The sequence below is a fragment of the Malaclemys terrapin genome, chromosome 7, assembly GCF_027887155.1.
Source record: "Malaclemys terrapin pileata isolate rMalTer1 chromosome 7, rMalTer1.hap1, whole genome shotgun sequence".
Classification (NCBI taxonomy): Eukaryota; Metazoa; Chordata; order Testudines; family Emydidae; genus Malaclemys; species Malaclemys terrapin.
In genome coordinates this window covers 78,427,004-78,455,002 of record NC_071511.1, presented here as the reverse complement: position 1 = coordinate 78,455,002, position 27,999 = coordinate 78,427,004, and the positions used below count along the sequence as shown (strand labels likewise).

Genomic DNA, 27,999 nt, shown 5'->3' with positions numbered 1-27,999 from the left:
TAAATCTTCTGACATCAAGCTTATGCCAGAGATTGTCTTGCAGATGTTTAGCAAATGTGAGGAAGTAATTACTTCTTAAGAACCATGGAGATATTACTTTACTGAAGAAATGAGTTTGTCTGAGAATTATTTTATTCTGGTGAAGGCTGCTGTGTGATTCTTCCATGGAGAGTACTGTTACCTTTGAAACTCTCCTGTCAAAAATAATGGCTACCAGAAATCATATTTTTATTGACAGAAAGTAGATATCTTATGTGCAAGGCCTTGAAGATAGAAAAGGAAGAAGCCCATAAAAACCAAGTTTAAATCCCATTCCAGAAAGATGGATAATCTAGGAGATTGACCAGTTTAACTGCTCTCTGAAATGTGAGAATTTGGGAATGTGAAGTATTAAAAGATTCAGCATATAAATTTAGAACACTCCTGAAAAATGGACCTTTAAGGAATAGGCTCCTAAACCTAGGGCCACAGCATCTTGCAGAAATTGTAGAATATTTGACATGTCTGTATCTTCAGGCTTCGCTTTCTTTTCCTGTACTAAGTTTTTGAGATAAATGATTTCCTGGAAGCCTATAGTCAGGGACCAGCATTCCAAGCATGTGCTTGGGGCGGCACTTTTCAATGGACGGCACTCCGTTTGTTTTTTGTGTGTGGTTTTTTTTTTTTTTTTTTGCTTGGAGTGGCAAAAAACCTGGAGCTGGCGCTGCCTATAGTATTTGAATTATTTTTAGAGAATATCATGCTTCTATTAGAATCTCCTTGTTCAGGATCCCATAAAGTTAGAGTCAAAGGTATTAGGTCCTTTGAGACAGGATGTCGACTTACTGGGAGAGAGAGACAGACATTCTGAGCTATGGACGTCTGTATGAGGTCTGAGTACAGTAACTGTCAGTTTTATTTTTGGACCCTCTTTTGAGTGAGGGGTGGCAGAGGGAATTTATAAAGAAGAAGTTATGTCTCCCAATGTGAGCGTCTGTTTTGAGCAAGAGCCTTGGGGTCCCTTTTAAATAGTTACTCTGGCATTCCTTCTGCTGGTAAATAGGTTCATCACTGGAATACCACATATCTTTGTCACAAGGAAGCAAGATAATGCATTGATAATGCAGCTATGGGATGTTTTTTCCTCGGGGAGTGGGGAGGAAGGGGCAACAATGGTCTCTGTTCCTCCACCATTGGTTTCGTTCCTCACCTTCAACCCTATTTTGGAATGAAACATATTTCAGTGGGGCAGGTTGGATGTGGCTCTTTCTGGACCCTATCAAAGCTGCTCATGATGGGGTCCAAAGGAGATAACAGATTATGAGAGAGTAGTATGAGGCAGCACTTTGCACAGTGTTGCATGTTTTGACTTCTTGCTGGCGTGGGAGCAAAGGGCCAAACTTACTGCTTCAACTCTGATCCCCTGCTTGGTAACTTGTTGAATTGCCACTGACCCACCAAGCCATACTGGAAAGTTTTGTAAGAAGGATGTCCTGGAATTTGGAGATTCCCTTCATAAAAAGAGGAGGAAGGAAAAGGAAGTGCTGTTTCTCTTGTTCACAGTGTACTGACCAAGAAATAGAGAATGAAAAAGAGTACAGATTCCTCTGCTCAATGGAATTATCACTGCCTAATGTTTTTAATGTAGCAGAACTTCTTATGTAACACACAGACATCCTGTGTAGTTGTTTTTAAATCTTGTGGTTTTAAGAAACATACCAATTTTAATTTGCCAGTCTAGTAATTAATTTCAAGAATCACCAGCAACCTAACACTTCAAGCACTTGCCCTCACTAATTGCACTGCAGAACTTTCATCCTCACAATATGCTGATTGTTGCCTTTCCCCTTGACAAGCAGCAAGGTTGAACTTCCAACTAGCTTCCTTACCTCTTTTAAAATCAAAATAACCAGCCTCCAGAATCAAGCTTCTGGTTTCCTTCACTAACTCTTTCTCCCTTATCCCTTGCCTGGATAGAGCCATAATGTAAACCACCTTGAAGAGTCCTAAAACTAACAACTTCTGTAGAAGCAAAAGCTCTGAGCTGCTTTTCACTTGACCTATGGTTCCCTTCAGCTGCCAGATCTGTACTCCATCCCAGCCTCCTTCCCAGAACTGCTTGTGCCTGTGCCAGGACTGCTGCTAACTGTACTAAAAGCCTGTCTCACATTCCCAGTTCCCACCTTCACTAATTTGCAACTGCTGTTTACCTTATGTTACCCACCTTGCCTTAATGCCCATCTTCTGGGAATTTCTCATGTTTTCCCTTAACATAAGCAGGACCAACTTGACAAATGTCATCTAGTACAGTAGTAATCTACCATACTGCCATCTTCTATATAGTACTTCTAGAGAATTGCAATTAGATATGGGCTAGATCCAAATATCCTTTAACTCTGAAGTCTGATCTTCTCAAATGGCTACTGGCTCTAAAACTTGCCAGTCTAAAAACCTGGTTCTGAAGACTTCCAAACTTAGGAATTTCAGATACGAGTTTGAATTTTGCAGCTCAAGGCCGCTGCTAGTTACAAGTATTATTATTACTTTGGTAAGCTTATGATCACACATGCAGGTTCTTTTTATTGCTTTTAATATGTTTTCTTTGTAATGCTTTCAGCTTAAGAATAAACGTGCTGACTTAGAAAGAGCCATGTGGTAACTTACAACTATGGGGAAATAACCTGTTTTGTAGCCTCTGATGAGAAAGCAAAGCACAGTCTGGCTTGCTGGTGAACTCCATTCAGCAGGGAACTGTGCTGCCTGGATAAACCCTGGTCAGGGAGAGATGTGTGTCTCTACCCAAGAAAGGTGACAGCCGAGAAACCAGGAGCCTAAAGTGGTTGCCCTTGCTGGGCCATAGAAGGAAAAGGCCAGTGCAATTTCCCTGAACTGTGCCAGCCCCTGCCTCTCATTTAAAAAAAAAAAAAAAAAAAGCTCTGTTATGTAGCCTCGTCTTCTATGGGAAAGATGAGGGAGACCTGTGGGAAAAGGAGGCTTATTTAGTGGGACTTATTAGAGGTGTATGGTGATGCCACTAGGAATTATTTCAGATACTTGCATATGACTCTGTTTTGCATTCTGTATTTCCCTGCCTGTAACAGACAGCAGCTTACTCATGTATCTGATTTTTAACTCCCTCTACTTTAATGTTCTACTTACGATATTATTTTTGAAATTAATGAAAAAAGAGCTCCTCTATGCTTCATGATCACTGTTCTAGACTAATTCAGCTACAATGCCCCACAGCTGTGGTCTACACTAAATCCCTCATGTTATGCCGGTTTTAAAATAAACACCAGAAAAGCTTTTTACAACAATCTCTTATCAAAATAGTCTATTTGTAGTCAGTCTTTCATTTCCTGAAAGATTTGGGAGAAAGGTAATTTAGAGTTGATGTGTAAGCACCAGATGGCACTGTTGCCATGAATGTAAGGAAAAATTAATAATAGAGAGACAAGGTAAGATAATATCTTTTACTGGAACAACTTCTGTTGGTGAAAGAGACAAGCCCTTCAGGACCCTAAGAACTGCTCTGTGTAGCACAAAAGCTTGTCTCTAATATCCTGGGACCAACATGGCTACAATAACACTGCAAAAAAAAAAAAAAAAGAAAGAAAGAAAAACAGAACAAACCAGCTTGACGTTTTTAAATGTTATCCTATGTTGTTTTATGATTATAGCACCAGGCTTTTCTAAAATATCATTAAAGATGTAAAATAGAATGTTCATATTTTTCCAGGATCATTCAGTACTGTTTGAGTGAAACTTGTCAAGAATGTATAATACATGCAAATGCAATGTGACATTGTAGGTTTATGATGTATTGTATTGAAGACTATAATACCACTGGGATCCTGAACAATTTTTAAGAACTACACCAAATATATTGGGGGAAAAAAAAACTTTGAGTTCTTTTTTATTGGGACTGATATTTAAAAGCTATTTTCTTTCTTCTCTTCCCTCACCCTCGCTGTAGGTCCTGTCTGTAGTGCATGTGTGTCTTCTTTCGGAGCAAGACCTGTGACAATCTTCAGTGGCTTTATGGTGGCTGGGGGCCTGATGATGAGCAGTTTTGCACCGAATATATATTTTCTGTTTTTTTCATATGGAATTATTGTTGGTAAGAAATTTCATTGTTGTTCATATTGAGACTAATCATTCAGAAACTAAATGTTGAATTTGTATAAAGTCTGTTATTTTCAGAATAAGGACCAGATTCCGTAAATGCTTACTCATGCAAGCAGTTCTTACTTTAGGGCTGTGTGGACACAGGGGTCTGCTGCACATTTGCAGTTGCGGGATTGAGGCCTTAGTTATCCAGATATAGAGAACTGTTTATTTTAAGAATTAATGGATTGTGTTACAATACTGTCAAATACAAGGAGTATGAAGGCTTTTGAGGACTCCTCAGAAGATTAGTCTAAAAACTAATGTGTTATTACCTTTCCTTGATATTGCTGATTGGTGGTGGAAGAAGGCAGAGATTGTCTATTACCCTACTTTCTTCATGTTCTCTCCCACAGCTGTGAAGTTGTAAATTTGTAAGAATAAAAGCTTATAAGGAATCATGTAGTAGAAGGAGTAGTTGTTTATTAATTTTAGATAACAAACCAGAGATCATTAGCAAATGATCTTATGTTTTCTTCATGTAACTGAATTGAAGTTACACTGATACACGAAATTGCAGTATTCCAACTAGCTAGCAACCAGCCACTCTGTTTGAAATAGTCTGATGTAGAGTAAAACAAAGGAAGGAAGCATTCCTATTTGATAATGGTTGGATTAGTATTATAATCTTAAACTACCTGGCACACAATTAGCCATCCTAGTAATTTGGAAAATCCGTCATTACAGCTGTTTGGATGGAAGCCAATGAAGCAGTAGTAATTGGTAGAGTATGTGATTCATATGGAAAACAGGAAGATTAATATTGAAGTTTCACATTTAGGCTCCTTTTATTGTAATAGTCTTGAAAAATGACTTTATCGTTTAAAAAATGGCAGGAGTAGCTTTAGACAGTCTGGCTATGTATGGCCAAAATTAAGGTAGTTGTGGTATAGACTAAGAAAATATACAAAGAGCATTATTGGTCTTTGCGATTTGTTGGATCTGGAGGTACAGACCAACCGAATTTACGCCATGTGATTAAAAAGTATTGCTTGTGCTTTGAAAGTAAGTCTTTAAAATTCAGAAGTCTGGTGGTTTGTTTTTTGTTTCTGTTTTTAAATCTGGATAGAAAGATAAATTCATATTTATAAAAATGTATCTGATGTAAGGAAAAACAAACCATAAATGTAACTTGAGGGAAACAAGAATGTAGACCTAAGATTTTATTTATAGGTTGATCCTTCACATCCAATCTTTAATTATATTCATTAATGATACTGCTCTACATGTTTTAATTGAATGTTGTCAAGTATTAGCTAGTTCTTGAATTTTCTAAAAAAAGGTAAACTATGTATAGTTATACAGGATGCCTTACGCTTTGATAAACTTCCTATATTTATTAGGGCTTGGCTGTGGCTTATTATATACAGCAACAGTAACCATCACCTGTCAGTATTTTGATAAACGCAGAGGCCTTGCACTTGGTTTGATTTCAACAGGTATGTTTTTAAAATATTACAAATCTCTAGTTTATAAATTATTTGTCCTAAACTGCTTACTGCTGATATTAGTGACTAATGGAGAATCAGAAAGGATTAGTCAAAAATATCTTTAACAAAGCCAAAATTTGGGTCAGTAGTTGTTAGCAGTCTATATAGCTGTGAATGGTAGTGCAAAATAACAAAAATGATGCTCTAGAATAAAATGTAGCCCTTTGTTTATAATTAGAATTGCTGTTTATATAAGCTTATTAGGGGACAATTAGCAAAGCTGTAATTTAAATGGAACATTTTCTAGATGTTGGTTTTGACTTTTAAAAGGACACTGAAAAGTTTTTAATTTTTTTTTAAAAAGCTTGAAGTCAACAGCCCAAACCAAGCTACTTAAATATTTACATGGAAGGGATCCACCGAGTGTGAATCTCTTGAGACAGTTTGGCTCAGCCTCCTTCACAGCGCTGTCCCATCCATCCTCTGGTCTCCTGGAACTGTCCATCATCCTTACAGATAAGGGGTTGTAGACCGAGTAAGCCAGCATGGAGTGGGCAGAGCAGGGTATAGTTGAGAGTGCACATTGTCCCACCTCTGGCCCTGTGGGTTGCATTATCTTTTTCTCTGAGTCCCCTTCTGGAGCAGTTTTGACCAGGTGTGGAGTCCTGCTGCATAGAGTCTAAATACTATCCCATCTCAGTGTCTTACTGTGGCAGGGCATGATCTGATCCATACTATTTTTTAATTTTGTCAAAGTTGTGGTGGTTTTTGGTGATCATGTCGTGTGGAAGACCGAATAATTCTGTGAATTTTTTTGTCTAAATTTTTCCCAGTGTGGTACAATAAAAAAAGTTCAGATTTATGTCATAGCTATGTAGAATTTAACCCCCCCCCCCAATTTAGAAATTGGTAGACTTTCTCCACCATATTATAACAAATTTACATGACAACGTCCCATTAACTTTATTCAAACAACCAGATTCAATATTGTATAGTAGTTGGAACGCCATTGACAGCAGTGAAGCTGCATTCACTTAAACCAAGGGCTGAATTTGGCTTGAAGATTTCTTATAAAATAGTTATTGTGGTAAGGCTGTATAAAACGATTGCTTGGCAGTTATTTGTGAATGTTGCCTTTGAATATTCATGCTTGTGGATGGCACCACTGGCCGCGCTGCGCTATAGAACCCCTCTGGCTCCAGCCTCCTGTTCCTTCTGCAAAACCCCAGAGAAAAATTCTGAGAAAGATGGTTACCTGGTGTGCTTATGCTGAGTCCTTATTCATTTTTTAAAAAACACTGTATTTCAAGTTGATGACACCCTTTTAGTCATTCATTTCATACTTTATTCATATTGATATTTTAACTTGTATTAATCCTTGTTGACGTGATTACTTCCAGTATGGTTTTTTTCAGATAAATTGAAATGACAAGGGTTTTCATTCACTACAAGCATAGATTCAAAAAAAGAAAATTTAATGTCAAAAGGCACAACTCCCTGGATTTACACTCTGATATCCCCAGCAAGCCAGACTGCCTAAACAGGCCAGTACCTGTGCTTTGCTTTGTCTCTGATGGCTGTGACCAGTGTATTGCCCACAATATGAGTTATCACACAGTTCCTTCTAAGCAAGCACATTCATTCTTAAGGTAAAAACATTACAGAGAAGACCTATTAAAACAAGAAAAGAACCTACATATATGATAAAGTTTAGCAGAGGTTACCCCCCACTCCAGCCTAGGGCTCTGGTAGGTTTTATTCCCTCAAAACCCATAACTGGGTTTTCTGCATGGTTACAGGTTCATATTTGTCTTAAATCCGGAACTAGCACAATGGCTGTCCAGAGCAGCCATTTATTTATAGAGCTTGGGCTTTGGTCATGGTCTTCTGTAGCAGGTAATCAGCAGACAAAGACTCTCTTCATGGTAATTTATTTGCATAGTGGGAATTGGGTAATTTTCATTAACCTCTTCCTAGGGATTCCCCAGGAAGTCTACTTAACACTTATTGTCCTAAAAGTCCATACTTGTCTGACATATTTTCAGTATATACTTTATAATTTCCAGATTTTGTATCTTTCATACAATACTAGCCCACGATAATACATACACTTAATATAATAGGGCAATTTCCTTGAAAGACCTTATCTGTCAGTTGTAGTTCACAGTCTCTTTAATATTAAAGCTTGCTATTGGAGAACTGAGGTAACCTCATGAAATAACTTACATTGATCTTATTTCCTTTTCTAGGTTCAAGTGTTGGACTTTTTATATACGCAGCATTACAAAGAGAACTCATTGAGCTATATGGACTAGATGGATGTTTGCTAATAGTTGGAGCATTATCTCTAAATATACTAGCATGTGGCAGTCTAATGAGACCTTTGGAGTTATCTGATTCCCCTTTGCCAGAAAAGTCATGCCTAGAAAAAGTTCCAGATCAATACTTGATTTACTACGAGAAAGAAAATGTTGAAGAAAATACAAGCATCCTAGAAAAGGGCTACAGTGAAGAAAAAAGTGTGAATAATATGTCCAGTCGTGATTGCAAACAGGACAGCATTTTAAATAAGAATGGATTAATATCAATACATGCAAAAGAGACAGACACTTATAAACAGAAAGTTGTAGAACAAACATACTTTTGCAAACAGCTTGCCAAGAAGAAATGGCAACTGTATTTAAACTACTGGGAAGAAACGTTGTTTCTGTTTAAAAACAAAGTATTCTCATCACTTTTTATTGCCATCTTACTTTTTGACATTGGTGGATTTCCTCCTTCACTGCTTATGGAAGATGTAGCAAGAAGTTCAAACATTAGTGAAGAAGAATATGTTATGCCTCTTATCTCCATTATAGGGATTATGACTGCAGTTGGTAAACTTGTTTTAGGAGTACTGGCAGATTTTAAATGGATTAATACTTTATACCTATATGTAATTACCTTAATAATGACAGGCGTGGCCTTGGTTGCAATTCCATTTGCCAAAAGTTACATTATGTTGGCAGTTCTTTCTGGAATTTTAGGTTTTCTCACTGGGAATTGGTCAATTTTTCCATATGTAACCACAAAGACTGTGGGAATTGAGAAACTGGCACATGCATATGGGATATTAATGTTCTTTGCTGGACTTGGAAATAGCCTTGGACCACCAATTGTTGGTAAGATATTGGATTAAGTGATGTCAAATTCTAATTGTTATAGATTCAGTTCAGTACCAAATTAAATGCATTTACACTGAAGTCCTTTCTAGTTAGTTGTGATGATAGTAGAATGATGAAATTAAAATATTTAGAAAGTTACAAACACATTTCTCTATAGCTGACTAGACTAATGTAAGGGGAATATAAACATGATGAAATATTACATGTTGTGCTAAACAGTTTTTAGATTATATTTGTTAGTTTGCATGTTTTATGGTTTAGTATATAATGTTGTAATGTTACATTTTTTTGTGAATTCAAATATGATGATTCTCAATACATTTCTGCTGTATGTTCAGTAATTGCATATCATTGATCTAAGTTTTATTCTTTTTCAGGTTGGTTTTATGACTGGACACAGACATATGACATTGCATTCTGCTTTAGTGGACTTTGTGTTCTGCTGGGTGGATTTCTTCTGTTGGTGGCAGCTCTGCCATGCTGGGACAACTGTAATTATCAGAGTGCAAAGCCACCTCCAAATACTTACTCCTACACAGTTGCATCTAGTGTTTAAATGGCAGCTGGAAAACACTTCAATGCCTTTTTATACTATGTACTATATAACAAAATGTTTTAGTAATTTTTCCACTTATTTATGAAATACAAAAATCCTTTTACAAATAGAAAAAAATCCAATGATGCTTGACATTCATTTTTTTTTTTTTAAGAATGGTCTTGCTTCTTCTACTTTAGACTGTGGGTTTGTCTACACTACAATAAGAATCCTGTAGCACCAAGTCTCGGAGCCTGGGTCAGCTGACTTGGGCTGGGGGCATGGGCTAAAAATTGCAATGTAGATATTTTGGGAGTGGGCTGGAGTCTGGTCTCTGAGACCCACCCCCATCATGGGGTTTCAGAGCCCGAGCTTCAGTCTGAGCCTGAATGTGTGTCTACATTGCAAATTGCAGCCCTTCAACCCAAGTCCCATAAACCTGAGTCAGCTAGCCAGGGCCAGCCACAGCTGTGCCAAGGCTCTCTTATTGCAGAGTAGCTGTACTCCATGTGTTCAGCCTCCATCTACTGTCACTTCCTTTCACCCAGTAATGGGGATATTCTGCTGTATTATCATCAGCTCTATTTTTGTTGTTGTTGTTTTATGAAAAAAAATCTTATGCTGTAGCAATTTGGAATATATTAGAAGGCCCTTTTCTTAATGGAAAAGGATGGCACTAATGTCTCCAATAGTTGTACAATGAGAGGCTTGAAAAAAATACCTTATCACGTAGAATGCAATACATTGATGAGGTGCTTATATCATGGTAAGGTAAATGTTTCCTTTTTTAAGGTTCCCCGCTTTACTGTAAAGTGCTAATAAGGAAAAACTTCTATTGTATAACTGAAGTAAACATTATGGTAAAACTTAACATTTTGCATACCACTGCAAACTAAGATGCTATGCTCCAAATATTTTGCTGCACACTTTTTGAAGTTTGTTTAAAAACTGTTGAACCAAAATCTTTCAAACCAAGGAATAAATATGATTTTTTGAAACCACCTTAAACTCTGACTCAGTTATGCAAGCGCTTCATCCTACATTGGATTGGAGCTGTGGGATCTCACCCCCAAGGACATGTTCCTAGGCACTTTCACTTATTCTTGTTCTATTATTTGAGTCTGGCTTTTCCAGGCCCTGTGCAGTGGGATCAAGTTCACCACCTTTCTGCAACCCAAATTCCCACTGAAGTCACTGCATGGTTTTAAATTCCTTAAGAAAAACAGATGCATAATTAAGAAATATTATTGTTAAACCGTTACACGAAGATTGGTTGTGTGCTTTCTGTCATGGTTATGAACTGCACTTTAGACCCCTTTTAGTCCTTCTTAGATGACGGGCATGGCTTCCTGTGTCTTTCTGAGCAGAACCACATGGTCCAACCACTCTGGAACTGGGTCTTTAGGTGTCTGCTCCTATATATCAACTAGGTTAATGCAACAGGCCCAACTGCATTTGGCACTTGTAAGCTCTTTCACTGTGGGGAGCTGTGACCACCAATTTGATTAGAGTGGCTCAAAAAAAAAAAAAAAAAAAAAAGGGTCTTCAAAACAAAGCAGCATTTATTTATTCACTGAAAGTACAACGTAAAGCCTTATACGTCTTACTCGTACTCTAATCTTTCCTTGCCAGCTTCTGCAAGTTCTCTTCATCCCAGCTAACCTCAACCTCTGGCTAGGGAGAAACACTGTCCTGCTCAAAACATGCTCCCTCTGTCTGTCTGTGTGTTCCCTGGTCAGCCTGGTCAATGTTTTGGTGGCACTTTCCTGGGCAGTCTCTGCCCACTCCTTTAAAGGCTAGGCCCTGGGCTCCTCTAATGTTTTAGTGTTGTCTTTGATTCTCTTTCCAGCCTTGGCAAAGGAGCTGTCTCACCAAGGCTGGGGCTGAAGAGTCATCTCTTCACAGTTATAAACCTGGCTTGTGTGTGTTTTAGGAAGTTCCTTATCTAGGCTATGATGTTGCCTTTCCTGCTTGGTTCCTCAAGCCCAACAGTTCTCAGACTGTGATTCTGGACCCAAAAGTGGGTCACACCCCCATTTTAATGGGGTCACCAAGGTTGGCGTTAGACTTGCTGGGGCCCGGGGCCAAAGCGTGAGCCCCATCACCCGGGACCAAAGCTGAAGACTAAAGGCTTCAGCCCTGTGTGGTGGGGCTCAGATTGCAGGCCCCCTGTCAGGGGCTGAATCCCTGGGCTTTGGTCCCCGCACCCAGGACAGTGGGGGCTGAGGCAGTCACAGGCTTTGGTCCCCCCTCCTGGGGTCATGAGAACCCCCACTCTACCCATTCCTCTTCCCTCTTGATTTACACACACAGGCATGCACCATCTTCATAAACTGCAAGTGGAAGAGGGAGTACTTTCATACAGCAGGAAAATCTGCACTGTGTCAAACGAGTGGGATCTCTTATTCCTTTATTTTTGTTTTCATTAGTGTTTGCCAATAGGATTGAGGTAGGGGAGGTCTGGTTTTTGTATGTTGCAGATCACTGGCCACTTTTGGGTGTGTAAAGTGACTTTTTTCCCTGAGGTGTTAAACTATGTGTGTTGGAGAACTTTAGGTAATTATTTAGTGTGTACACATTTGCCACTTAGAGAACCCAAGTTTCAAATGTGAGTGCCTAAAGTATTTTCAAATTCTAGGCTGGGCAATCCATATGGCCACACACTCAGAATTATAGGGCAGATCTTCAGCAGGTGCAAACTGTCTTAGCTCCATTGAAGACAATTTACATCATCTGAGGGTCTGCCCTATGAATAAGGCTACATGTATGTCATGGAGGTCACGGATTCCGTGACTTTCTGCGACCTCTGTGACATTGGGGCCCCGCAGTAGCCCAGCTGCTGTGGCAGCGGGGGACCCCACACAGCTCCCAGCTGTCCCCCCAGCTTCCAGTCCTGCAGTGCGGCGTGGGATTCCCCGGTGCTTTCGAGCCCCTGTGGGCAGAGGGGATACCCCCCTCCCAGCCACTAGGTAGGGTGAGGGGCTGCAGCTCTCTGCCACTGTATGCAGTGGGGCAGGGTGCTGGACCTCCCTCCCTCCCCATTTTGTCAGGGATGTTTTTAGTAAAAGTCAGGGACAGATCACAGCTTCTGTGAATTTTTGTTCATTGCCCGTGACCTGTCCTGACTTTTACTAAGAATATCCATTACAAAATCATAGCCTTACCTATGAATATATAATATATAGCCATAGCAGTATCATGTATTATCTTTAGCAAAGTGTATAACATCTTATCCAGGACATATCCAACTTGAAGAGGAATACATTGTAATCAGTATTGCCTCATCTTAAATCTTTATTTCTTTTTTCTCCCTGTACACCTACTTTTTGATTATTTCATGAATATGAAAATATAATTACAATACTTGTCATTCTGTTATAAAAATTAAACACTGTAATGATAGAGCAATATCATACATCTCCTCATAAGAAATGGAATTTATTATTAGGCAATTTGTCCAAAGATGGCACTCATGCTGTAGTCTACATCCTTGATGTAATTTCACTTTGAAGAGAGGCATAGGGCCAGATCCTCAGCTGGCGCAAAATCTGCATAGGGTCATTGACCTCAATGGAGTTACATTGATTTATAACAGCTAAGGAGCTGGCCCATGGCTGAGGGTATGAATCTCATCTTTTTCAGTGAGTATGATATATTGAGAGAAGACAACTAGCAGCATTTACTATGGTTGCATCATTTTTCGTTTGGTTCTATATTCTGGGTAATCTTGTTCAAATATTAGATTTCCACATGACATTAGCTCTGTGGTATGAGCCACCAGGTATTGGGAGCTACTAGGCAGGTCAGGTCATGAAATTCAAATATTGGATACTAGAGAGTGTGTGAACTTTGCCAGTGTGAAAAATGTATTTTTCCCTCTTGTGCATAGAGGTGATTAGAAAATTTTAATCAAAACAATTTTCAGTCAAAAAATGTTTAGAGTTGACCAATAATTTTTTTTTTTTGTAAAATTGTATCCACTTTGACAATGTTTGTTTAGACAAAAAAAAAAAAAGCTTTCAAATTTTTGGATTTTTGTTGTTGTTTCAAAATGACTTCATTTTGAAAGGTTTCATATACAGTGATGGGGTGTTCACTCCACCCCTCATTGAAAGTATTAAGGTAGCTGGGAAAGGACTAACTAACCTAATAGGCTGCACTTGGGAAGAACTAAGCTGGCTAGGCTAGCCCTAATAGAAGATGGAGCCCAGCTGGAGAGGAACAGGCTGGTATAAAAGCTGGAAGCTGAGGCCAGAGGCGGCTACAGTGTGAAGCCTGCAGCCATGCTTTGCTGGTGGAAAGAGGGAAACTAGAAGCCTTGGAGTGCTGTCCATGAGTGAAGGGTCTACCAGGGGAGGGTGGAGAAAGCCTGATGTAGGTGAAGTAGTAGCAAGGTTTGGGATAGTACAGACCTTAGTTGTAGGGTCCCTGGGCTGGAATGTAGCCTGGGTTCCCCTACTAACAGACTGGGCAGTGGAGCAGAAGACTGCCTGGGACAGTCATCTGATAGGAATTTGAAACCCTGGAAGGGGAGGACTATAGTGACTTGGCTGGAAGACCAAGACACGAAGGGAGAGCATACTGAATTGCACATAAAGGGTGAGCAAATGAGTGGCAGAAGGGAGCATTGGATCTGGAAAGAGCTAATCCTCAGAGCAGCCAAGAGGAGACACCCTAGCAGTGGGGTCAAAATTAAAAATGTTTAATGGCCCCAAAGCCATTTTGGGGCCGGGGGAGGGATTTGGTTTCTCATTTCTTTTAATTTTGGCTTTTTAGACTGATTTGGGATTAAAATTTAATAGCATTTTTTAGTACAGAAAATCTGAATTTTTTTTTCCAGCTGTCTCAATTTATATATACTACTTGAACTTTCTCTATACAAGCTGCTTGTGAGCACACTACCTTATGGCTAGGAAGGTTGAACTACTGTCTCTGGAGTGTTCCAGTGATGCAGTGAATTACTGAAGTCTTCAGATTCTGAAGACACCCCACTGTGATGGTGTCTAATGTGAAGAAAAAATGTGACTCAGTCCAATTTTAGGTGAACACATCTTTTGGGTAGAGGCAAACTCTGAAGTAGCACACAACTTTTCAGAATGGACCTGTCCTTGCCAAAGAGACCTGTAACAACTTTTGGAGCAGAAATGGAATACTAATCAAATTATTCTCTGTACCCCTTTTTGTGGACACTCAATATATGAACAATGGTTGTTGCTTAAATCAGTCAAGTTAGCAGTGAGTCAGGCAGTAGAACAATCTATTTTCTTATTAGCAGATAGTAAGAATATTTGTGTCTATTTCTTTGTTTTTGGCAATTAATTCCAAAAGGATTATTGGGGTTTAAATCTCTGCAGTGCTTTACTTAATTGATAATTCTTATGGTTTACTGCAAAAACATATTGTAGTCCACTGACAGCCTATTTGTGCATCCAAATGGATAAGTATTCCTGAGTCCCATGGTTTGTAATCAATGTTGATGGTTAAGAATATATTAAGAGGAACTAGGGGCCATATGGGGTTATGCTGCTTACATGTTGGCATGGAACACCCATTGATGTCATGGCTCTTTGTATTTCAAGGGATTTTTATTTAAGGAATTTATTAGGGGCAAGTGTCACGGTACATTTTTGAGATAAGTCTGACATTGGTCTTTTACCTTTTTTAATCTGCCCACGACACAGTCAGAATTGCACAACAATTTGAAAAGAAATAGTAGAAACCACTTTCTAATACTAAATTTAGCTGAACTCCAAAGGACCATATCAGTGATCTTATGATTCTGATCTTAGCTCAATTATTTATGCCACAGAAGCAGACCGTGATTTATCATCCTCTTCAGAGTTATATCAAGACTCGTTGGAGAGTGGGCTATGAACATACTGTCCGAGTTAAATAATTCCCTGTTGCTTTCTTGAAGAGAGAAATACTATATGCCTTTTAAATGCTGCCTGATGTAACTGAAACAGTTTGCAGAAGCAGTTGCTGTAAAGCCCAGCAATGTTTTCTCATTTTTATGCTGTGCTCTTACTATAAAGCTAATTATTACGTTCATTCAATGTTACAGCAATTTAAAGTTTCTCACTGATTTTTCATCTCTGTTTTGTTGCTGATTCATCCATAGTGCAGACCCACTGAAAAGGGTGAACCAGATCCAGCCTACATTTACATTTAAATTGTAGCCAGAGTCACTGTGAGATATACAACATAACACCTCTGCAGGTAGCCCAATTGATCCCTGACTTCACAATACAGTTTGTGCCCTTCTCTCCCTGCGCCCAAAAGGCATTAAAAATTTGGTTTCATAGGAACAATTATAACCCTAATTAAAGTACACTCCCTCTGAAGTGCCATCTCTTTAGTCAGACTGGGAAGGGATGCCTTTAATCACCATTTTTTTTAGGGGCCTTAATATAGGGGTCCATGGTTTTTTAGTGTAGCCTCTGATTTTTTTTGTGGTATTTTTGTTTGGATGTCCAACTTTAGAGATCAAAAGCTTGATTTTATTTTTTCCAGAGATGCTAAGCACCCACAGTAACCACTGCCTTGACTTAGAATTGTGCATATTTATTAGCTCTTAAAAGAAGAACTCAGTTGTCTAAAGCTAAATACTCAGAAGCAGAGGTGCCCAAAATGAGAGGCCACTTTTGAATTGTGCCAGAGCCTCTAGCAGCAAAAATCATACATGGTTATAAATCTGGAAATGCGAGTAGGGTGCATAGAACACTATATCCATTAAACTGCTAAGAACAACATTATAATGTTCGATCATGAACTCTATAATGTAGTAGGATTCTTGTCTTAAATAGAAAGTCCGCATGTGTCACCTGCTGACCTCCTATAATTCCTCTTCTCCTGGAAGTACTATTTGTGCTGAAATGTCATTGGATGCTCTGTTTTATGGTGACAGCTAGAAGAAGTTCTTGAGTAACAATATTAATAGCTAGTCAACTTTATAGGTGGCCAGTGTAGTTTGACCTATAGTGAGAGAGCATATCCAAATTACGCACTTTAGTTTTTTGCAGTTATTTTAAAAATTGATGCAACATGACATGCATATCAAGTTTCATAAGGTCATGTTCTCATTCAGTCCCCCTTCCAAAAACTGATTCACTGATTTTTCTTTTATGACTAAGGGCACTTTCTTTCATAGAGCATAATGCTACTTCTGAGGTTGCTACTACAGTAGCAGTTGTGGTAACAAGTAGGAATGACTCATATGGTTCACTGGGGCAAAAAAAAAAAAAAAATCAAATGTGCCAAAAAGTTAAAGTATCCTCTTCTTTTCTTTCAGTTTGATTAAGCCCAGACTTTCCTTGCTGCATGATGGCATAAAAAATTTACTTAGATGAAAAAAATGGGAGGCATTAAAGAAAAATGTAGTTACAAATTTTGAAAAATTTCAACTGCCTCTAATAAGAGACAAAGTGCAAGGGCCTTGAAGGAAGAAGTATCCACAACAATCATCTCACAGGGTTCTTTTCCCAATGGGGTTTGCCACTCCATCCATAAGCCTGGGTCATGGGGGCCATCTATAAACGCGAGAGACTCCCATTGATCCTGTGGAAGCCATGTGCCTGCACATCTGTTCTGGACCCCCCTTGCATCCTTAGCCAGTGTGGCTGCCCTTGCACCATGAGCTGGAGCTCCACATAAATAAATACATTCCTAAACTATATTATTTTCCAGGGAATCTCTGCAGGATTGGCAAGAGAGTAATATATGTTTAGCACCAGCCTTTCCCTTTCCTGCCACATGGATTTTGGACTTGGAGAGCATCTCCACAAGGTCCAGAGCAGTAGAGGGTGGCACCTGCATCACCTATTACATGGTGTGAGGAGGGATACAAGCATGGGGGGAAGGGAGTTGTGGACAGGTCAGGCAGAGTCAGTCTGTATCTGTGATTTCTTAAAGGCTTATAATTTTGGAACCTTCTGTCTTGATTGAATCAATGTTATTTTAGATTAGTTGCCTCCTGTCTGCTAGCTTCAAGTGATTTGTTACTTTCCTGGATTTAGAGTGTCCTGTGATTCTGTGTTCCTAAGCAAAATCATACCAGACAAAATTCAAAATTGAGAAAGACACTTCGCAGTTACAACCCCTGCTGAGAAACACTGAGGAGATGTCTGTAGCATTTCCATTAAGCATTCCAATTCAACCCAAGAAGATGAAGCCCTTTTTTAGTAATTGTCTTGTCTTATGTAAATATAGGTGTCATAACTATAAAGGGAAGGGTAATAGCTGTCCGGTGTACAGTACTATAAATCCCTCCTGGCCAGAGACTCCAAAATCCTTTTCCCTGTAAAGGGTTAAGAAGCTCAGGTAACCTGGCTGGCATCTGACCTAAAGGACCAATAAGGGGACAAGATACTTTCAAATCTTGGTGGGGGGGGGAAGGCTTTTGTTTGTGTTCTTTGTTTTGGGACGGTGTTCTTTCTCGGGACTGAGAGGGACCAGACATCAATCCAGGTTCTCCACATCTTTCTAAGCAAGTCTCTCCTATTTCAAACTTGTAAGTAAATAGCCAGGCAAGGCGTGTTAGTTTTCCTTTGTTTTTCTCAACTTGTAAATGTACCTTTTACCAGAGTGTTTATCTTTGTTTGCTGTACTTTGAACCTGAGACTAGAGGGGAGTCCTCTGAGCTCTTTAAGTTTGATTACCCTGTAAGGTTATTTCCATACTGATTTTACAGAGATGATTTTTACCTTTTTCTTTAATTAAAAACCTTCTTTTTAAGAACCTGATTGATTTGTCCTTGTTTTAGATCCAAAGGGGTTTTGGATCTTGATTCACCAGGAGTTGGTGGGAGGAAGGAGGGGGGATGGTTAATTTCTCCCTGTTGTAGATCCCAGGGGGGGGTTGGAACTGATTCACCAGGAGTTGGTGGGAGGAAGGAGGGGAATGGTTAATTTCTCCTTGTTTTAAGATCCAAGGGGTTTTGGATTTGTTTTCACCAGGGATTTGGTGAAGGTTTTCAAGGCTTCCCAGGGAGGGAATCCATTGAAATGGTGGCAGCCGAACCAGAGCTAAGCTGGTAGTTAAGCTTAGAAGTTTTTCATGCAGGCCCCTACATTTGTACCCTAAAGTTCAAAGTGGGGATCCAGCCCTGACAATAGGTTTCAAAATTCTGAGGAAATATAGATGGAGCACCCACTGGGAATTTTTTTTAAAGCCCTCAAAGTGTCAAAAAGTCAATGGTTTGGATTTTTTATGAAAGTTAAGTTTGTTCCTTTTCTTTCTCCTTTGATTTTCCCCCCTCCCTCCCCGAGCCAATCACCCACACCAGCTCAAAAATGGTAATGTAATTTGTTCACCTATGACACTTCTACATAACCTTATTTGTAGTCATAGTAATTTCAATTTAAGCATTAATAAGTCATTGTTTCATGCCCAGAAACATGGTATTTATTGTAATTAAAGATGCTAAATGTTCAGGTGTTCTGAAATGAGATGGAAGCCACTTGAGTACTGTGAGCATTTTGACACCTCATTTTACACTTGGCCATTTTATTTTAAAAAAGTAAATTCATTTGATTCAGACCCCCTAGTGAGACTGCTGTTCCTAGAGCCCACTGTTTACTTAAATATTGAAGTCTGAGGATTTACTAAATGACCAGAGCAACCATAGGTAGTGTATACTACCCTACATCATTGCATGCAACTCCCATTGGCACCAAGGTCCTCATTATAGTGAAAGAGAGTTTACTTAAAAAAATTACAATATTTACCAGATATGCATTTTATCGGATAGTATAACATGTTTCTGCTTTAAAAATGGCAAAGGACAAAACGCACAAGCAATTCAGAATAGCACTAAAATTTACATGGACCAAGGAACAACTTCTTTCCAGTCAGAAATTTAATTTTTCAAGTCAAACAGCCTTTTGAGTGATCTTGCACTTCTGAGCGGCTGTCGGTTATTTATAACATAGCAGCTGAAGAAACAAGACAGTACTTTGTTGTCAGTCCTGCAAGTTAGTAATAGCAATACTGTGGAGGGAGGTAACTTAACTAACTTTCCCAGTTAAATACTTCTCTATAGCTCTTTTGCAGAAAGAAATCGTGTATGCCCTTTAAATACAGGTTGCTGTAATTAGAGCAATGCTCAGAACCAGTCACTCCAAAGCACAGCAGCTCTTTCTATGCTATGTTCGATTACTGGATGCATTTGCAGCTACAGCAATTTTAGGTTGTCAGTTTGTCTTGATAGTTTATCATCTCTGTTCCATTTACTGATCTAAAAGGCTTAGGTTCCCTCCTCCCCATCATGAATGTAATTCATCCCATGCAGATGGCCTTCACAAAGTCTTATGCCTCCCTAACCCTCATTTTAAATGTGATATGGGCTTAGGTGGATCTTAAATAATGTGCAGGGCCTTGAGCAGGCCTCCTATATGATGCTGATTTTCAGACTTACTCTGTAGTTGTTGTTCATACAAAACTGTCACTGATTTCAGTGGAATTCTTACTCATGGTGCACCCACAGAATGGTGCTCTTAAATAATGTGAGGTAATATTCTTTTAATGTTCAGTTATTTTCCCATAAACCCAGAACACCAGCCAAGACCACTCAGAGACCTTTAGGTCTATGGAGGGAATTACATTAAAAAACATTACAGATAGGCTCCAACTCGTCTTCATGACATTTTCACAAGAGCTTAGTTGTTGCCATTTTTTTGCATCTTTGTAGCTCTACAAAATTGGCAAGGGAGATCTCAGATAAGGATTTGGTTTTGTGACTACTTGAAAGACTCAAAAAAAGAAAATAGATATAGGAGAGTTTATTAAATATTTACACATATATAAGGACACAAAGTTATCTTCACTTGTTCCTTCTCTTTTTTTTCTTTTTCCATCTTCACCCCTATCCATTCACCCATTTATCCATATAATTCAACTGTCACTGGGAGACAGCAGAAATGGGCATATGCCATAAGCAACCTGGCCTTTGGTAATTCACAAGGTGAAAAAGACCATCCATTAATTGCAGGATGGAGGTGGGCAGAATAAGAAGAATATAAGACTGGCCACAGCGGATCAGACCAATGGTCCATCTAGCTCAATATCCTGTCTTCCGACAAAAGAGAGTCCTGTGGTACCTTTAAGATGCATCCGACGAAGTGGGCATTCACCCATGAAAGCTTGTGCTCCAATACATCTGTTAGTCTTAAAGGTGCCACAGGACTCTCTGTTGCTTTTTACAGATCCAGACTAACACGGCTACCCCTCTGATACCTGTCTTCCGACAGTGACCAATGCCAGATACTTCGAAGAGAATGAATAGAACAGGGCAATTATCAAGTACGGCAGTCAGGCGGCTTTTGGCAGTGCGCCTGCGGGAGGTCCGCTGGTAAAGCGGATTCGGCGGCATGCCTGCGGGAGGTCCGCCTGTCCTGCGGCTTCGGCATACCCGCCGCCGAATTGCCACTGAAGCCACAGGACCGGCAGACCTCCCACAGGCATGCCGCTGAAGGCTCCCTGACTGCCACCCCCACAGCAACCGGCAGGCCGCCCCCTGTGGCTTGCCACCCCAGGCACGCACTTGGTGCGCTGGTGCCTGGAGCTGTCCCTGACCAGAGCCAAAATACTGCCGACTCCGCTACTGAATATAGAATAATTAAAGTATCATTTTATTAAAATAATTCCCAGTGTTGCATCACCACCCTGTGGCCATACTGAAAAGTACATGCATAGACAACTGCTATTTCTGCCTGCCTAGTCTGTCTTTTTTTAAAAAAAATATCATTTTATACCCCTTTCCTTAAAATAGAAAAGATCTTACAGGTTTAGAATAAAATCTCTATTTCCTGGCATGGCTGGATAGTTTATGTACCAAAATGAGATGCAGACCAGTGGATTAACCTAATCACATTTTGTAGTGAACTATAAAATATGTTTTTTGTTTTTTGTTTTTTTTTTGCTGCTGCTTTTCTATAATTTATGCTGAATGATCACTGATTTACTATAGCTGCCTTAGCCTCACTTGTGATCTTGGCATCTCTGGTATTCCTGTAAAAATATTGAGCTAACCTTTTTCATTTACCAGGAGAAACCAGCAAGCTATTCCTTTTCCTTCCTATTTGTGTTCTTCTTTTCATGACTGCAACAGGTCTGGGAAGAAGCCCTTTAAGACAGTGGCACTCAACATTTAATAGTCAAAGAGCCATTTCATCATTGAAAGACATGCTTAACTATCTGCATTTGTTAGATCTACTAACACAGACAAGGGGTTTCTCTTATAACTGCAGGCCTGATCTTTGAGGTCATTGGGACTACTAAGAGTAGTATGTGTCACCACCTCCATCTGGTTGTAAGTGCTTGGAGGGGCAGGCCCACTGTTATGACCTACAATTGTTCTGTTTAATTTTTTCCCCCATTCTTGTTTAACATATGATGCATTTTGTCACAACTGGGTTATGTGATGGACTCCTGCTTTTTAGAATATAAAGGACACTTACAAAAGGTTCTTATTGCTGGTTTTTAAGTAGTCACTCATATATTACTTATACCAAAAAAGAGAGCAGCAGCGTTCTTTGGCAGCCCCTGATTCTTTAATGATGGAGATTTACATCATAAGTAGCACAACATATGCTATTAACTAAATAGTGAATGCCCTTGGAGCAGGTCGCACACTGCTCCTGGCTTCTACTCCCCCTGTTCAGACTTCATAGGTTACGTATCCACACTGTATGGCTTATTTCAGTCACCACCTCCTCTTACATTTCCTTGAAGCAATGCTATTTACAGTGACTCTTGTACCATCAGCCCCTCTCCCTATGGCTGGAGAGGAGATCTCCCTTCCTTGTTATCTCTAAGTCTAGGCTTAGTCAACCCTTTTTCTCTTCCCAACACTTCCTTCTTTTATCTTATCAGGCTTCAGCTGGTGGACTAATTCTTTAGCTCCCACAGCTTCCCACCTTAGATAATTTCATTCCATTCCCCACGCTAATTGGTACCAGGGGGATCAGAGTGCTGGCTCAAGTGCTAGCTCCCAGCCTTCTGTTACAGCCCTGAATACATGATCACTCCTTTATTTTTCATACCCTAGTTTAGATGGGCATTTTTTGTACTTACAGTATTGCCACCTATTGAAAATGAGCAAGTGCTCTTACGCTGGTGAGTGAGCTGGTGACTGTTTGGGGCATGCAACTGAAAGATGCAATCTTGCAGGGTACTGAACACCTTTGGTGGGGTGCTGAGGGCCCTTTGCGCCCACTGATGTCAATGACATGGTGCACCTTTTTAAAATCTAGCCCCTCACTGTTTCAAGGGAACTGAAATGTGTTTTCCTTTCATTTTAAATGGGCCTATTTGTATTTGATATTCAAACACAGCAGGTTGCTCTTGAAAATGAGTTCTCAAAGAATAATGGCAATTAAAAAAACAAAGAGACTGAACAGTTAGTTTTCCAGGCTAATAAATGATGACTCATAGCTCCTTTTTTCTTGTTTGTGCTACCTCAGATGAAGAGCCCATGAAAAATGAACAGAAAATCCATTTTGTGTTCAGCCACTGCTTGTCAACTTGCTTTAAAAGGTATTTGCTTAGGGCTAATGTTATCTACTAGGTCCGAGGAGGATTACGTCAGTTATAATTCTTACACTGTTTCATGTTCTTTTTCAAATTGGACTGAGGTGTGTTTTTTTTTTTTTTGGCTGAACTCCTGACATCCCAAATCTATAGATAGACTTAACAGAACTCATTTTTTAATATAATTTTGATGGATAATATCAATAGATAATATCAATATTTTTCAGCATTTTTTTTTCTATTTTATCTATTTAAACATTCAGTTACAGGAAGTCATGCGTGGATCAGACAATAATTGACACATTGAGAGGCAAAAAGCTAAAGCTTTATAGTTGGTTAAACACAAATTGTCAACATTACATGTCAAAATATACTAAGCAAACAAAGCATTTTTCTTGTTTTGTCCATCTGTAAGTTTAGATTATCTATGGAAATATTTTTTCATCCATTTGTGTGTATGCTGAAATCAATATTTATTGACATTTACCTCATAAGCCTATCTGTAGAGCAAGAGAAAAGCTATTTCTAACTGACTATGGTTTTAAGAAAGCTTTTTCTATCTTGGAAGTAGAAAGAGATTGGGAGACGTTCTTCCAGTGATTCTAGCCCTGGACAAACATTGAGTAGATACATATCTTTCATTTCACAGACCTCCTCCAAGAACAAGTCTGTCTTCCTTGATTTCCTGATAGGGAAATACATGGTGACAATAGATAATATAGAATTATTCATTTCATTAATTGGCTGAGAAATTATTTCAAATATATTTAAACTAAATGACCATAGGTGTTAGGGAATATGCTTTTTTATCTTCTGAGATTTTAATAGAGAGCATGATTCAGGCTCCTAAGCAATCCTGTGGGGAAAAAAATGATACAACTTCTGCCTCAATAAATGGCTTAACAACTCAGGTACAGGAGCAATAAAGATCTGTTTCCACCTTACAATCAAGTTATCTACAACATGATAATAAGCAGAGCTGATCAATAATGAAGAAACAATGTTCAAACCCTGAAGGCTGTTTGGTTTGATTTTGTTTGGGTTGCTTTTTATTTCCTATATATATAAATGGGTTTCTGTTCATACAGCTAGAGTTATTGCTCTTCTTGCAGACATCCAGATTTGCGTGTGAGCCAGAATGTTAATCAGAGCTTGAATAATCCACTAACCAATGGCAAGAGCTACCACTTTCCACAGGATCTAGGTTTTCATTTAAAAAAAAAAAAAGTCTCTGGGCTCCTGGTAATGAGGAAAATCTTGCAAACATGAGGTGAGTGGAACCAATGGGCTGGTTGGGAAATGTTTTTTCCCCTATGTCAAATTTATGAAAATTAAAAAAAAATGTTTGAGACAAAAACTTTCTTTTCATATCAAATAAGAACCCCCCTAAAAAACAAACTGGTTCTGGCTTTCAGTTTTGGATGAAAGTTTCAGATTTTAATGGCCTAAAAACCAAAGGGTGTTTTTTGTGGAAGGGGGAGGGTTTGGGGATTTTTTATGAGAATCTGAAAAACTTAGTCAAAAACAGACATTTCCTGCAGAAATTTCCATTTTGGTAACAAAGCCATTTATTGGGTGTGTTAAGGAAAGTGGGATGAGAGAGTGCCTAGTCACTCCTTCTAAGAGTGGGTGCCCCGGTGCATGGCTATCTCAAGCCCTGGAACACAAAATTGTGGGGTGGCATGTCACTGCCCGGAGCCTGCCATATATGTAAGGAGATTCATCCTTACCCTACCCCAGTAGAAAGCTGTGTTGGGTTAGCAGGAGAGGCTCATATGGCAGGACTTTCTGCTGAAGTGGTGGGGGGACAATACCTCACAGAGCCTTGTCTTAGGTGGGATAATGTCAGGATAAGACCACCATATTTACGAGCCCCCAGTTTGGGTAGCAGATAGGGGGCCCACTTAGACTACACTGTCGGCCAACAGAGCACATTGTATTAGCAGGATAAAAATGCCTTCCTTTCTCTTTCCTTGGGTCTGCCTGTCACAAGGTAACTGGTCTCTGTCTGTAGACCAGTCCCCCCCACCCTGTGCAGAGCAAGTGGGCCCAGATGAGCCAATTAAAGAGAGCAGGGCTACACCTGGGGCTATAAAGGCCTGTCAGAGGGCAGTAAGTGGAGGAGTGATTGGGGTAGACTATATTTGGGGAGAGGAATTACAGGTGTGGGTGGGGGTTACTCCTGGTGATCAGAAGGGGAACAGAGCTGGCTGAGAGCAGATCTGGTTGAATGAGAGCTGGCTATGAGAAGGGAGTTGGCTGGGACTGAGAAACTACCAGAAACAGAGCCAGGGCTGGCTCTAGGATTTTTGCCGCCCCAAGCAAAAAAAATTTTGGCCGTCCCCCCTTTTTTTCATGCCCCCAGCCCCGCCCCAACTCCACCCCTTCCAAACACCTTCCCCAAATCCCCAGCCCTGCCTCCTCCCCTGGGCATGCCGCATTTCCCCCACTACACTGCTTCCTGCGGGCCTCCCGCCCTAGCTCACCTCCGCTCCGTCTGCTTCCTTGGGCGTGCCACTGCTCCGCTTCTCCCCCCTCCCTCTCAGGTGAGGGAGGGCGGAGAAGCAGAGCAGCGGCGCGTTCAGGGGGGGCAGGCGGAGCAGAGGTGAGCTAGGGTGGGGGGAGTAGAGGAACCACTCCCCCTTCCAGCTCACCTCTGCTCCACCACTGCCTTCCCCGAGCACCCACCGCTCGGCTTCTCCTCCCTCCCTCCCTCTCTCCCAGCCAGCCTTGCTGCACAAAATAGTGGTTTCGCACGCGGCAAGCCTGGGAGGGAGGGGGGAGAAGCGGAGCAGCGGCGCGTTCAGGGGAACAGGCAGAGTGGAGGTGAGCTAGGGTGAGGGGGGTGCAGGAAGTAATGGGGGGGTAGAGGAACCACTCCCTGCTCCAGCTCACCTCCGCCACCTCCCCCGAGTGCCCCGCCACTCGGCTTCTCATCCCTCCTAGCCTTGCTGTGTGAAACAGCTGTTTCGCAGGCAGCAAGCCTGAGAGGGAGGGGGCAGAAGCGGAGCAGTGGCGGCATGCTCAGGGGAGCAGGCGGAGGCATAGCAGAGGTGAGCTGGGCCAGCGAGCTGGGGCAGCGGGGGCACTTTTTCCCCATGCCCCAGAGTCGCTGCCAGAATGCTGCCCCTAGAAATGTGCCGCCCCAAGCACCTGCTTGTTTTGTTGGTGCCTGGAGCCAGCCCTGAACAGAGCCCTCTGGGAGGGGAGGCTATGAAACCTTTTGATAAAAGGTAAGCTAAGGAACTGTCTTGGCTGTATGTGCTTAGGTTTGGATAAAGAAACCTATTTAAAGAAGACTGGGCATGGCAGTGAGTGCTTGTTAGGCTGGGGAGAAGCCCTGCTGTGTCCCATATGGTTGAGTATTTGAATGTCAGTGGCCCCTGATATGAGGGGAGATTGAGATGGATCTTTAGTGCCCTGTGAAAAGAAGGAAAACAGAGGTAGAGTACTGTAGAGCAGCCTCTGGCCAGGAGGAGTGCTTGGGTAGTGGCTACTATATTATACGCCCCTGTCCTTTTCTCTCCCTGCCTAGCAAAGGGATCTTCATATTTTTACTACCTGTCATACCTAAAAACCTGCAAAAACTTCACAAAAGCAAGGAATGAAAGCACTTAACTAAACTTAACTCTGCATGTGTTTTGCCCTTGCTTACTCCATAAATTCAGAACATGCTCTTCACCATTGTTTGCAGGTGGCAAGGACGATTGGTCAATGAGATTGTTTTGTTTACATCTCTCCATGTTGAAAAGGAAACTGAATATCAAATGATCAGTCTGAGTTTTCAGGAAGCTATGACATTGTGTAGGTGTTAGGTACCATGGAAACATCTCTTGATAGTGCACTTGAGTGAGCTTTTGCCATATGACTCTGTAGCAGCAAGTGTTTACCTTGAGGAATCCATGTTTACAAGTACTCAGTTTCTACCTTCAGTAGAAATCTGTGACATTCTAGACTAAAGTTAGAAATAGCAAATTAACTATCTTCACTCTCCATGCTAACATTCTGAATGGCTGTGGTTAAGTTTGCATGACTGAACAGAAGCAATGTGGCCATGTCTTCTGAGTGGAACATCTGAAAATGCAGCACACACCAACGCGGGTCTAACATGGGAACAAGTGCCTCCCTTTTGGTTTGTGTAAGTGGATTTTCATTGGCTTATTTATTCTATTCTGTGTCCTAGCTGCATTCACAAAAGCTGCTGAGAAAGATGCAGGTTTTTTGCCCCCACTGTAATATGCAGCAGCATGGGAGGGAGAGATTGTTAGACCAGGACACCCTTAAGTGTGGGTTTTTAATACAATTGTTAATCTCATTGACTTTAAAATCAATACAGTGTAAATGGAGCACAAAATTATAGTTCTTTTTACATGTTAGTATTTGCTTCTTTAAGTAGATTAATCATATACTGCAGCATTGAGCTAGTGTCAAACTTTCTAATGTACTGGTAAGAAACACCTTTTGTGCATATGTGCCATGGCAACAGAATTGAACAAAGCTAAGTCAAATAAGTCCTAACTTTTAGCATTGTTAGGAAGTGAATTTGTGAAGTGACAGAATGGCATTTCTACTATAGATCTTTATGGAATTTTTTTTTTTTAAACGTGACAATAAAATAGTTGAAAAGATACTAGTTTTAAAGTGTTTTGGGAGGATACTAGGAAAACTTAAAAAGATTCCTTTTCAAACAATGAAATATCCATACCACTTAAATTGTTCTTAAATTATACTACTTAAATAGGATTTATAGCCTTTATTTTTATTCTATTTTTATTTTGAAATGTCTCCTACCTAACCTACTGATGATCATAGTTTGAGGTATGGAAATATAGCTTATTACTCAACTGGCTAATTTTTGCCATCTCATCCATATTCGGCAAAATCTAGGATGGTGATATCACAGGACTACTGGCCAATGGTAGTTCCCTCTTGTCAAAAACGCTGTTGTTGATTAATCCCGCTTCTCAGAAGTGCTGGTGCATCAATAAAAGGCTATGCCAGGTGAAACAGATGGTGGTTTTGCCCCCCACTATTACAAACACGCTATACTTTCTCCTAAATCTTATTCTTCCTTGTTGCTCTATTAATGTGGTGTTACAGTTGCAGCCATCAGTTTTTGCTGATATCTCTTATTTTAAGCCATGCAATAAAATCATGGTGAGCAGGTATAAACTAAATGCTGAAGATGCATGTTTTC

General features: G+C 40.2%; 2 protein-coding genes across 13 annotated transcripts in view; both read left to right on the top strand.

Annotated features, from left to right (window-relative positions):
* Nucleotides 1-10,276, top strand: part of SLC16A9 (solute carrier family 16 member 9) — a 34,818-nt gene extending 24,542 nt beyond the window's left edge. For all 5 annotated transcript variants that reach the window (XM_054034745.1, XM_054034744.1, XM_054034746.1 and 2 more), the window contains 4 exons: nt 3,956-4,099; nt 5,490-5,585; nt 7,826-8,737; nt 9,118-10,276. In XM_054034745.1, the coding sequence (XP_053890720.1) occupies nt 3,956-4,099; nt 5,490-5,585; nt 7,826-8,737; nt 9,118-9,296 (1,331 nt within the window). In that variant the 3' untranslated portion in view covers nt 9,297-10,276. The remainder of the gene's footprint in view (nt 1-3,955; nt 4,100-5,489; nt 5,586-7,825; nt 8,738-9,117) is intronic.
* A 16,355-nt stretch (nt 10,277-26,631) lies between these two features.
* Nucleotides 26,632-27,999, top strand: part of FAM13C (family with sequence similarity 13 member C) — a 246,127-nt gene continuing 244,759 nt past the window's right edge. For all 8 annotated transcript variants that reach the window (XR_008445678.1, XM_054034905.1, XM_054034904.1 and 5 more), the window contains exon 1: nt 26,632-26,940. Coding sequence is in view for 7 of the 8 variants with exons in the window: in XM_054034905.1 (XP_053890880.1) it covers nt 26,911-26,940 (30 nt within the window). In the remaining variant the exon portion in view is untranslated. The remainder of the gene's footprint in view (nt 26,941-27,999) is intronic.